This window comes from Alligator sinensis, unplaced genomic scaffold, assembly GCF_000455745.1.
Source record: "Alligator sinensis unplaced genomic scaffold, ASM45574v1 scaffold175_1, whole genome shotgun sequence".
NCBI classification, from domain to species: Eukaryota; Metazoa; Chordata; order Crocodylia; family Alligatoridae; genus Alligator; species Alligator sinensis.
The window spans coordinates 1,040,446-1,053,721 of record NW_005842536.1 but is presented as its reverse complement, the minus strand read 5'-3'; the positions used below and the strand labels follow the sequence as shown (position 1 = coordinate 1,053,721).

Below are 13,276 nucleotides of genomic sequence, written 5' to 3'. Positions count from 1 at the left end.
CGTCCGCATGTACGTGCAGGTTTGGGAGTCCGTTGATGAATTTAGAATAGGGCTCTGGGAGCGGTAGATCTGGAGATATTCAGCCCAAAAGTTGGTCCCCGGCATTGATTAACTCAGGCCAGGGCTTCTAGCCCTTGATCAGTGAGGTTTAGAGATTTCCCGGTTGTTACATTGTCTTCTATTGAATTCTTCCCTTGGTTGATCTGCAGCTTCCAGGTGTTAATTCCTGTGTGCTACCTTGTTACACATTCAATCACTGATTCACTCTCTCTTTCAGGGGCCAGCCTGATACAGAGAAGGACAGTTTGATTCCTGCCCTTGTTAACATTGTTACAATGTATAACTTACTAAAACACATTTAGTTGAAAGTTGAAAGATGAGGAGTATAAAATATAAGCTACAAATGCCATGGCACACAAATAGATAAAAATACCAAACTACAAGGGGAGAAACAAAATGCACACATACAAATTTTAAAACACAATTCCTTATCTTAAAGTGAAAGAAAGAGGAAGGAAGAAAGGTAGAAAAAGAGAAACATATCCAAAGAAGGGAGAGCAAATGCAGGCAAGAGGAAAAGGGGGCTTTCTGCTACAAGACTAATGATTTATTTGGCTGCCTAGGCTTACCTGCCAAGTCCTTTGATGCCTGCAGACCCCCTTGATAGACATTGCAGCCGAAGCTTCTCAATTGGGTTTGTGGCTTTGACCAGGTCTTTTTTGGCTTGGATTGCCATCTCTCGGTCATGTCTTGCTGTACCGGGCATCTGGTACAAGAATTCTCATTTAGTGCATATTTATAATGAAGATAAAGACTTAGTATGACTGGCACTGATTGCAGAATACACTCTCAAAAGCACCTGCTAATGAATAGTTAACCCTGGCTTACCTACTTTGGCAGCAGGATATTCACTCGTCAGAGCTTTCTGCTCTGCTAAGATGTAGTGTATGGCCCTAAGCCTGCCAAATACTTAAGTGCATACTTAGCTGCGTACACGGGGGCCCTGATTCAGGAAACTATCCCTATGCAGTTTGACATTCACATATGTGCTTAACTACCATTGAAGATACGGGCACCTGCTTATGTTATCAATAAGGATGGACTTAAGTACATACCTAGATGCTTTCCTAAAGAGGGGCCTGCAAGGGGTGTACAGTATAAAGTTCACTCCACGCACAACAGGGTTAAAGAGCTGCTTCTATGGCTCCACCCTAAAACCCAGTTCTGTGAAGGTGGGCAGGACTATGAGCTATTCTTTTAAGGAATTTGCTGGTCAATGAGTCAGGCTGCAAGTTGTCCCAGGCTCCATGAGGAGGAGGGATGGCAGCTCAGTTGTTCTGTCTCACTTTCTTTTTATTTTGTTTCCTCGGATCCCTAGGAGGGACAAATTATGCAGGGCCTAACTTGGCAGGCGGGGCCTCCTCCTCTCATGCTGGAGACAACAGCTTTGACCTGGAGGACAACTAGAGTAAGTGGATGGGCTTGTTGCACCTGAAGGGGGGCTTGTAAAGTTATTCCACTCGGGCCAGGACCCTGACTCATATGTGAATAGTAAAAGAAATGCAAGTATTTGACATGTGTAGTATGCATACTGAAGAGCAGTGTTGGAAAGGCTGATGAATGCAACTTGGCCATCTAGAAGTCTGACACAGCTGGCTATTAGACTGTCATTTTACTGTTCTGGTTACTAAGGCAATGAAAAGTGGCACCTTTGGCAGCCCAGCTCATCAGCTTGAATCTCCATATGGAAAGGACAACAAAGTACTGCAGTTACTAGTCTCTCATAGCTGTTCTTTTTTCATTTAGGGATTTTTGTATTTTGCTACCAATTTTCCACGGCAGTGGATGTCTCCTACAGGTACAAAGGTTGGCATACTGAGGCCTTCTCTTGGTGACTCAGGCTAAGTATAGACAGTCAAAAAGTCCAAGACTGAATCCATTCAATGTTCGTAGGTTAGTCTAAGCTTCATGGATTGAACCCATAAGCAAGTAAACAGAAGTTCAATAAATCGATTTAACTTAAATTAGTTAAGTCTGATACTACATCCATCCAGGTTTATTTTAAACTGGTTTTGGTCATTTTGAAAGTGGTTTAGGTGCACTAAACTTCTGTTGTGTTCCAGATTTAAACCACTGTCCTATTGCTTATATCAGTTTAGGTATAATTTCTGTCCTTAGCTTTAGTACCAATTTAAAATAAACAGCGAACTAAATACTACAGATGTTCATAGCATCTTTCATTGCAGCATGTCAAGCTCTCTGTAAATACTCAGTTAAATTTCACAACCACCCTGTGGGGTACATGTGTGTTAGAGGGTTAGCAATCCCATAGTGATCCATTACCATCCTACAGGTCCTTTGCAGACCTCCTCACCATTTTCTAAACTATGTTAACTGATTTACATCACACAGTTTGAATCAAATTTCAATTTGAATTAAGTTTTAATAAATTATCATTGACCATCAGCCTCTTAACAGACCTGATTTGCACATTCTGTGTGTCGGCTTATGCACTTAGCGCTTGCAGTTGGAAATAATTAGGAAATAATAATCAACCTATTTAAGCACTACTACATTGTTGCAAATCTACTGACAGTTATCTAAAGTGCTGTTCCAGAACTGTAATGGGTGCTACTGACCTGAGACTTAGTCATGGTGAGGTATTGTTGGCACATTTGACTTTGTAAAGGTGTTACTTTATGCCTGATAACCTCTGTTGTGCTGCAAAAAACCCATTTGAGTTTGATATTTGCAATATTTAGCTGCAGAGTTCCTAAGGACTGTTTTTCCTAAAAGCAACACCCTATATACATGTTAATTAATACAGTTTAAAATGCCTAATTCGAACTGCCCTCATTCAATAAGGTTTAGTTCATTTGGACTGGAGCCAATTTTATTTCGGATTACAAACATCCACGTGTATATACTAATGGCTGTAGTCCAAGTTTAGCCTAGAAAAATATAACATTTATAAATGGCCCTAGTGTCCACAGCCTTTCACAGAAAGTAGCAGTAGAGCAGCCCATGTGGCCTCACATTTCCTACTGTGTGGATAGATCAGGGGTTGTCAGGTGGGGGTACGTGTACCCCTAGGGGTACTTAGAAAGGTCATAGGGGGTATGCATGGGTGGGAGTGTGGGTGGGCAGGGGATGGGGCGCACCCCAGGGTGTGGTGGCAGCGTCTCCCCTGGCACATTCCCACACTTTGTCTCTTAGCTGGGGTAGGGAGAGGGGGAGGGGCATGCCAGGCACCACCAGCTCCACACTGCACATACCATCACCTCCCCACCCCCACCGCCGCTCACTGTCCTGATTGGGTGCTGAGCTGCCACCCTCAGCCAATAGCCAAAGGCAAGGAGGTGCTGCGGCCAATCCCTTCCCACAGAGCCACGAGGGTCTGAATGGCAGGAAAGGAAGTGTGTTCTGTGCCTGCCCCCAGGAGCATGCGATTAGCTGGGCGTGAGGCTTAGCAGCAGCCCATGGAGCCACAAGTGCAACCGGCCATGGTAAAGTAGTGTGGTGCACAGCCAAGGTGGGGCAGCAGTGGCAGTGGGTGGTGGAGGGGGTGGCGGCTGCCACATGTGAGTCCCCCCATTTGTCTCCCCCATCCCAGCACTGCTGTTATGTGCACCCCTGTGAGGGCACGGGGGGCATGTGCCCCCAGATCTGTGAGAGGGGCAGGGCAGGCTGACACTGCAGGCAGGGACCAGGGCTGCACCAGGGTCTTCCCAGTGGAGGGGTTGGGCTGTGCTACACTTGGGGTGAGCAGCAGCAGTACTGGGATGGGAGTTGGGGGGGCTATAGTGAATTCTGGAGTGGCTGCAGCCCCTCCCATAGCCCTCCTCCCAGCACTGCCGCTGCCTGTCCTAAGTACAACCCAGCCCAGCCTAGCCTGCCCTGCCGGGAAGAGCCTGGCACTGCCCCGGTCCCAGCCTGCCCTGTGTGCAGATCCAGGGGTACGCACCCCCCATGCCCTCCCGGGGTGCATGCAGCAGTAGGAGCCACCCCCCTGCGCTCCCCAGATAAGCTGCTCATGGCTGCATACCATGCTCCACCTGGCAGTGCAGCACTTGTCCCTTCCACTGCCCCACTCCCTCCCTCACTGCAGGGGCCTATAGGAGCAGGGCTATGGAGGGGGCTGCAGCCACTTCAGAATTCGACATAGCCCCCGCAACCCACTCTCCCAGCTCCACCACTGCCCCCCCAAGCACATCCCAGCCCCTGCCGGAAAGAGCCCGGTACCTCCCCAACAAAAACATACAGATAGATCCAGGGACACATGCCCTCCCAGGGTGCACACAGTGACAGGAGCCTCTCCCACCCCACCATGCAGCTCAGTTCTATGCCCCACCCCAGCTGGGCAGCCCCTGCCCCTGCCCCAGTACCATTCCCTCTCCCACCATTGGGGCAGCCTGTCCCACCCCGCATGCACATGCCCTCCTGGGGTGCATGCAGTGGCGGGAGCTTCCCCCCCACACCTCCCACGCTTCCCTGGATGAGCCGCTTATGGCTTTGTCCCCCAACCCACCCCAGCTGTGCAGTGCCTACCCCAGCCCCACTTCCTCTCTCACCGCGGGGGCACCAATCTGCCCCCCCTTAAAAACAGGAAAAATGATAAGTGGGTACGTGAGCTGAAACTTTGAGTAGGAAGGGGTACAGTTATTCAAAAAGGTTGAGAACCCCTGGGATAGACAGACGATTATGCTGTTTAAATGGGAAACTGGGAGGGTGGGGGGAGGACTATGTCTCATGAACATGCTTCAACAGACTAGTTGTAATTGTTTTGTCTGTCTGATCCTTTCCTGCAACAAGTGAAACAAACCACAGTGATTTACAAATAGTAAATGAAACAAATAGTAATTTATTCAATAGACTGTGGGATCAATGAGACCTAGGAAATGATTTCAGGCAATTCAGGTGGACTGGGAGAATTCTTCCCCTTTATAGTGGCATAATTGCTTAATCAGTCCATGCCTCTAGTTCAGCAGTTCCCAAACTCTGACAGATTGCACACCACCAATTTAAAATGATACAATCTTCAGTACCACCAGCAACTTTTTCAATTCAACCTTAAGTACCACCAGCACATTTTTGTCATATAATTATAATAAATCTGTTAACGCATACCACTGATAGGTTGACTGCGTACCACCGGTGGTACCGGTACCACAGATTGGGAACCATTGCTCTAGTCCTTTCCCCTGTCCAGTACTAAGCAGAGCTGGTGCCTAGCTGCAGGACCTCCTTTGGTCATGCTGGCATTTTAGAGACAGGAGTAGAGTTACCATACATCTGGGTTTTCCTAGATGTGTCCTCTTTTTGGGTCCTCCCATCTCTGTCCAGGTGGTTTTTTAAGATATCAGCAAATGTCTGGGATTTTGCTCTGCCTCTGCTTTCCTGGCACTTGCCAGCTTGCCGGGGCTGGAGGCAGCAGGGAAAAGTGATTGGAGGCTGGGGCATCACATGGTCTGTGTGGGGGCCCTGGCAGCTGTAGGTAGGGTGTGTGTGTGTGTGTGTGTGCGCGTGCACATGCGTGCCTGCCTGCCTGCCTGCCTGTCAGTGCTGGGGCAGGGGAAGGGGGTAGAGAGGTTCTTTGGGGGCAGCAGAAAGCTGCATGGGCAGCAGTGCTGGGGAGCCAGGGGGCTGCAGGTCAGAGTGAGGGGTACTGGCAGGTCTAAGGGTGCAGGGGCTAAGGGTCAGAAGTGAGGGACTCCAGGTCTCAAGATTCATATGTTGCATCAACTGTGTGTGAAGATAGGTGATGAGAAAATAACTGTTCTTCAGTTGGTGTTTCAATACAAGACAGCACTATTCTGAATGGATGTACAGCATATTGCATCACTCAGAACTAACAATGTACTTAGGGGCCCTTTTTCTTAGCGTCTCATTAATGGATTACTAGAAAGACCTCTGTAGCCCTTTCAGAGGGCAAACATGTAGTTGCACAAAACTGGAAATGCAACCTGCCCTTAAGAGGAAATGTACAGGTGGCCAGATTGGTAGCTATCCTGTCCACGAACAAACCTGATCTCTTAATGATAAATGCCAACTTCACTTAGCAGTAAAGCATGCTGCAAAAACCTACCCATTGAAGGTCATCCAAATGACCACATTATAAAATATTTTCTTAACACAACAGGGTTACCAGATCTCTCTTTCTAGGACCCTGTGCAGAAATGTAGAGTTACTCCCATTAATATTTCCTGAATCCAAGTGTGCCCTATTGCCACCAAACCATTTTCTGCTCAAATTATTCACACCCAACATGCTACACACAAGATTCACAGAACAGGGCCAGAACCAGCATGATCATCTAGTCTTAGCTCTTGTATAACAGACCAAAGAGCCTCACCCAGTAATCTTTACATCAAGCCCTAGCTTCTGCTTGTGCAATAACACATTCAGACAAACATCAGTCTAGATTTAAAGGTTTGGAGAATCTACCCTAGGCAAGCCTTCCCAATGGCTAATTACATTCATTGTCTTGTTTCTAGTCTGAATTGGTCTCACTTTGGCTTCCAAATGAAAGATCTTATACCTTTTTCTGCTAGATTAAGGATACATTTATTTTCATAATTGCCTTCTTCTGATAGGTAATTGTAGACTGTGCTTCTCTTAACTCTCTCTTGGCTGACTAGATAGAATAAGCCAATTCAGTCTCTCTCTGTAAAGGAATATTTTCAGGCCTCAGATCACCTTGTAGCTCTCTTCTGATGCTTCCTCCCCACACCAGCATTGTTTTAGAAGTGTGGACACCAGAGCTGGATGGATATGATATTCCAATGATGACCTCACACTCAACAGACAGAGAAAAAAGCACAACCCTACTCCTATAGTCTGTAGTTAATAAAAGACAAGTACTAAATATTAGTATTATCTCTGCAAGCTTTACAAATTACACCACCACAATCCTCTGGCAACTTGATATTTAGGACCAAGTGCATCAATTATTCCAATCTTCTTCCTAAAGACCTTGTATAATGAATACCCCACATGGGGAATGCTTAGGATTTTTTTGATGGGATGCAAGAAGTATACTTTCCCATGTTGCATCCTGTGAGCAGCTGAGGAGTCCATTCCACAGCTAAATGAAATACGTCGCCAAAACAATTTCAGAACGTTTCACAGCAACTAGTCAATTTACTTGAGCCATCATGAACCTTACAATATTACAACTCAATGTCAAAGTCTTACAATCTTCAAGATTAACATGCTTGAGTATTTGACTATCAAGTACAAACCAGATGTGATCCTCTTATAAGGGACTCACTGTGAAACTACACAGAGATTGAAGATACCAGGTTATGTACTTGCAGACTCTACATTGAGCCAAGTGCATGGCATTGCTACCTTCATGGACTACAACCTACCTTACCTACTCCTTCAGAAGTGTACACCACAGCAAGAGACTGAATGGCCAGCAATAAGAACCACAGATACCACTATCATGAACATGTACAAACTGTCTCAAGCACAGATAACATGCGACAATCCTGACTATGCCGATGCCTGCTCTATTTGCAGGAGACTACAATAGCCAACACATTGATTGGGGCTACCGTGGGAACAATAAGAATAGAGAAACACTAGTCACCTGGGCAAGCATCAACAACATACTGCTCATACACAACCCTAAACAACCAAAGACCTTCACATCTGGCGGATGGGGCACTGAGACCAGCTCAGACCTGGTGCAGTGGATTGGCACACAACCAGCACCAACAATAAGGGTATTAAGCCAATTTCCCAAATCACAACACCACCCCACATTGATAATAACAACTACCAATACAGTACTTGAAACACCAAGTAAACTGGCATCCAGATGGAACTTTTGTAAGGCTAATTGCTTATTATACTCTGAGAAGATCGAGGATTCAGCACATGAACTACCAGCACCTACTGCTGAAAATATCACCGACTTCACCTCCATGATCCTCACAACAGCCCATGCCACCACCCCCAGAGGGCACCGTAAAAACCCTGCTGGGATGAGAAATGCAGCAAACTACTGCAGACTATAGAATAGCCACCTGATAGCATGGCTAGATGTCACACCGCCAATGAGCTAGAGCTCCACCTAAATGAGATGAAGAGGAACAGGAGGCTAGATATGATAAAAAACATAGACATGACCCATTCAAGCCAAAAGGCTTGGTCAATCAGCAAGAGAGTAACTGGAGAGGTCAAGCCACAGAGACTTTGTCCTGTTCAACGAAATGCCATCACAAATGTATTAGTCACAAATGGCAACTTTCCAGAACCAGATAAAAGTTTTGACAAGGTCATCAAGCAGAAAACCACATCCATCCTAAAATAACCAACTACATATCAAAGCCTAACAGCTCCTTTCAGTGAAGAAGAGATGAAGATAGTGCTATCTCTCATTAAAACAGGCAAAGCTGCTGGCCCTGACCCTAAGTCTTTCAGTATCTTTACTCAGTGGAATACGTTTAGTGCAGGAAAGCCCTGACTGCTGTTCCTGAGACTCTTTGCAGAGAATTAGTAACAGTGAATATCCATTCACAGTTATTTAAAATGTGTATACAACAATTAAGTACAGAATATACAGGATAATTTTTCCTTCCGTACAGAAGTGGAATCTTGTCCCAATTCTTTGAATAGATTGAGGATGTGAGCCAAGTCCCTGAGAAGCAATCACAGCTGATTTTTTAATACTGGATTTCTTTTGGGCAGTTTTAAATAAATTCTAACTCATATGAATCCCTAGAAGTGATGAGGAATGCCAGTGTGTGTGATATAGAAGCAGCATGATCAAGGGGCAGGGACACTTTGGGACTACACTTTGGGACTACACTGTTCTGCAACAAATACTGGTGCTTCCAAAAGCAGGACTTATTTTCAGTAGTCTCTCATAGGACTTCTCTTCTATGGATTGTCTTCCCAGCGTCTCTTCTCCTTCACTGGCAGCAGGGGTTTCTTCTATTGTGTCTGTTCCATGCACCTAATATACAGATTGCAGAAAGCATGGACCTGGGGGTAACTTCCAAGTAAAAAGAAAAAACTGGAGTTTCTGTGATCGTACTTGGTATTCCATACTTCCCTCCCCTTTTGTACCAATTTTCTCCATCTGACAAAGTAAAAGTGTGAGCTGGGGGACATTCAGCCCTAAATCATTCTGGTCCCCAAGCCTGAGGGTACCTGGCTGGAGTGAGTGTTAAAACTGCTTGATGAGGACAAGTCAGTGTAGTGGTTACAGCACCCTTCACAATTGGTGTCTAGAGACCTTGCAATCAGTGGAATTACACCAGAGATAAAGCTGGCTCTTTTGCATTCGCAGAAGAAGCTAAGTAACAGCATGGTAAACACTGGATTGATGAAAGTGAAAAATATTTTTTTGCCTGTGAATCCACAGCAGCTGGATTCAGCACTGTGGCCCATGTGAAGCTCTGCTGATGGGCTGCACAAGTGGATCTAATTGTTGAAGTAGAGTTTTACTTCTTGTTTGATATCATGAATAATAAATCGCTTCTAAATCCCTCAGTTCAGCTCTCTCATAGGTCAGGATTGTTCCCTATATTGTATCTTCTGCAACCCTGCACAGAAATGTGACCTTGATGGACTCAGGGTCTGAGAGACATTGTAGAATCCCATGTCCACTCTGATAACATTATTACTCAGAGTTATGAAGATCAGAAATACATATGGCAACTACAAGGCTGAAACAAATATCCTCAAGGATATTTGGAAATGAAACTTTATAAAAACTGATGGGAACTTGGTACCTAAAAACCTTTCATTGTGTGCAAAAATGAGATCCTGAAAACCAAATCCAGCTGCTGTCTAAACCTTGAGGGACCTCACTTGTGCCTTCTGGTAAAGATGCCTAAATACTTAGCATCCTGCTTGTAGGTATCTTGGAAAAGCACCTCAGTCTTGACAGGGCTGAGAAACTTATGCCTAACAATAACTAGGATCCAGAAACCAGATGTATTTCTATCTCTTACCCTTGGGACTTGATTTGGTGCATGTTCTAGAAGCACACCAAATGCTGTACAAAACACTGTACTGGGCTCTTGAGAAAATACCGTGGCAGACCCCCACTTTCTTGTAACCAGAGTTAGTATAGTAGTGGTGACAACACTACTCTCCTCACCCACCCAGACCCACCCAGGAGATTCAGACCCACCTAGGAGAACTCCTTAAGTCCCCGGATACAGGATAATCTGCTAGGGGCACTCTCCACCCTACCTGTTGAAACAGCACAGCCAAATGCAAAATGTATTGGGCTGAGGAGAAAGGAGACACTGTGCAAGTGAGGGCATGACATTGTATCCTTATAGTTTTGTATTCAACTTAGCAGGGGGATCTGGGGTCCAACCCCTCCTCTAAGGACTGTGTGGTTTAACATTAAACAGTAATTGGAAAAATATACCAACAGTTCTTGGAGGAGGGACTGTAATCCCTGAGATTGAGGTTCCTGTACAATGGGACTGTGGCTGAGCTGGGTGGCACTGTAGGATGGGGGTCCCACTACCCCCACCATGTCCTCTTCTGGCCATGAAACTTGTGCTGCTTCTTTTGAAAGGACGTAGTTACCTGTACTCTGGGTACAGAGTTTTTGAGCTGTGGGGTCTAAGTGGATGGAGGTGCCGCCTGACAGACATCATAGCATGCCTAAATCCCAGGTCGGAGCAGGGCTAAAGATACATCCTGTCACTGGTATCTCCTTATGGGCTTTCTCTAGATGGCTCCCTACTCAGTGTGCTGGTTGTTGTGGGAGTGCTTAATTCTCCTCACCTACTGCATAGGGAACCTATGGGTTCTGGAGTCTCATAGTTTCATAGTTGGTAGGGTTGGAAGGGACCTGAGGAGATCATCTAGTCCAACCCCCTGCTGTGGCAGGAAGGAGTACTGGGGTCAAATGACCCTGGCCAGATGTTCGTCCAGCCTCCTTTTAAAGACCCCCCAGGGTAGGAGCCAGCACCACTTCTTTTGGAAGTTGGTTCCAGGTCCTAGCCACCCTGACAGTGAAATAGTGCTTCGTAATGTCTAGCCTGAAACTACCCTCCACTAGCTTGTGTCCGTTGTTTCTTGTAACTCCCGGGAGTGCTTGGGGGAACAGGGACTCTCCCAGTGCCTGCTGATCCTCCTTGACTAGTTTGTAGACTGCCACTAGATCCCCTCTCAGCCTTCTCTTTTGGAGGCTGAACAGGTTCAGGTCCGTCAGCCTCTCCTTGTAGGGCCTGCCCTGCGGCCCCCTGATCATGCGGGTGGTCCTCCTTTGGACCCTCTCCATATTGGCCACATCCCTCCTGAAGCGTGGTGCCCAGAACTGGATGCAGTACTCCAGCTGTGGCCTGACCAGTGCTGCATAGAGGGGGAGGATCACCTCCTTGGACCTGCTTGAGATGCATCTGTGGATGCATGACAAGGTACAGTTGGCCTTCTTGACCACGTCCCCACACTGTCGGCCCATGTTCATTGGGGCATCAATGATGACTCCAAGATCCTTTTCTGTCTCAACACTGTGAGAAGGGAGTTCCCCAGTCTGTAGGTGTGCCACGGGTTCTTCCTCCCCAGGTACAGTACCTTGCACCTGTCAGTGTTGAACCCCATCCTGTTCTCTTCGGCCCACCCCTGTAACCTGCCTAGATCCGCTTGCAGCCTGTTTCTTCCTACTAGCGTACCCACTTCAACCCACATCCTAGTGTCTGCTTCAGGCCCCAGTGTCTCTAAGTTAAGCATTGCAGCACCCAACTCACAAGTCCGTTTCTGGATCTAGCTCTAAATGATTGTACATTTATGCTTAATAGTGTTGCTTTGCATGTGGTTTATGAATGTTACTGGCAGTGAAAAAAAAATGGAAATGTCATTATACTGATTTTTGTAGGCCTTGATTTCCTACTACATGAAAGCAGCAGATAACACTCATAAGTGAAGAAGGATATATTGGTTTGTTGATTTAATTTCTTAACATTAAACAGTTTTGTATGGGATAACTTCAGGTTTTAGCCCGAGCTGTTGCCTTTTACTGGCTATGGTGCTTTGGTCAAGGACTGCATTTTTTTCTTAGAAAAATGAAATGCCAGGCAGGTCTCTTCAAAGAGGTCACTGAAATGTAATGCCATCTGGGTGCCTAATCCCCTTGCAATCAGAACTTTAAGGCCAAGAGGAATGACTGACTCACTTCATCTGACTTTCTGTACATCACCTCATTCCACGCTACCAGCCCAAGTCTGTATCGAGCCCCAGGGAATGCTCTTAGGAAGTCCAGCCTTATCTCCCTAAAAACACATTGGTGTGACAAGTGAACAAACAGGCTTTATTATATAGATGACAGTAGCAGTCCCAAAGTGACAACCTCTGTCTAAGTGCCACGTAGCGTGCTATTCCTAATGCCAAGAGGTCACATTCTGTGAAAACTTAATCATCTAAACAAATGCCATCTCTTGTTGTTTTTAATGGTAACACTCCCTACAAATACTACGAGCATTGAACCAGCACATCTGCTTGCCAAGTTTCTGTTCTGTCACTTGAGAAGCACCGCACCCTGAAACCATCAGCTGATACAGCATTTTGCCGTATTTTAAACCTCTCCTCTCTATAATGTCCCCTCAGCAGCTTTGGTCTGCTTTCTACCACAAGGAGCAAAAGTATCATTATTTGCTGTGGCTTTAGCTTTAATAATAAAACAGCTGACTATTTTCTACTGTTGAAACCCAGTATAATTAATACATAAAAATCTCCAGGTAGCAAATGAAAGAGAAAAACCTTTACCTTTTAATGATAATTTGGAACCTGTTGCTTCTACTTGAAACTATGGACGCTTTTCTCCTTCAGCTTGGGAAGCTGTCCTGTCTCCCCCTCACCTCCTCCTCCTTCTCTCTGTCACAGCCCCCTGGTTGTGATTGGGCGGCTCATGTTAATTGATGCAGGGCTATCGCAAGCCCCAAAACCGACTGGAGAGATTCCTTGTCCGTCTGTCTCAGTTTACATATTTACGTATCCTGGCCAGCTCCTTTTTCAGGAACTTGGAGTTTACCGTCCTGTTTCCAAGGAGACACTGGTGGCAGCAACAAGCCAGGCTTCTCTCCGGTCACCTGTAGCTGTAATCCTGCCGCTGCCCTGTTGTACGAGTAGCAGGTTCTTTTTGTCCTTTTTTTATTTATAGTCCCTTAAATTTGCCCCTTCCTTTTTCTTTCTGTCCTCACTGGATGCCAGGGAGATCTTCTTATAGCACAATGGAGGGACTGCCCCTTCCATTTTCTTTTCCACCCGAATTTCCCACTGATTTAGCAGGGTTATAGAAGTG

General features: G+C 46.0%; 1 protein-coding gene across 1 annotated transcript in view; it reads right to left on the bottom strand.

Annotated features, from left to right (window-relative positions):
- The window catches only part of CAPSL (calcyphosine like), a 21,087-nt gene extending 8,106 nt beyond the window's left edge, over window positions 1-12,981 (bottom strand). The window contains exons 1-2 of the mRNA XM_006031878.3: window positions 12,742-12,981; window positions 630-766 (exon numbers count right to left, since the gene is read on the bottom strand). Coding sequence (XP_006031940.1) covers window positions 630-766 — 137 coding nt within the window. The 5' untranslated portion in view covers window positions 12,742-12,981. The remainder of the gene's footprint in view (window positions 1-629; window positions 767-12,741) is intronic.
- Window positions 12,982-13,276: the final 295 nt, after the last annotated feature.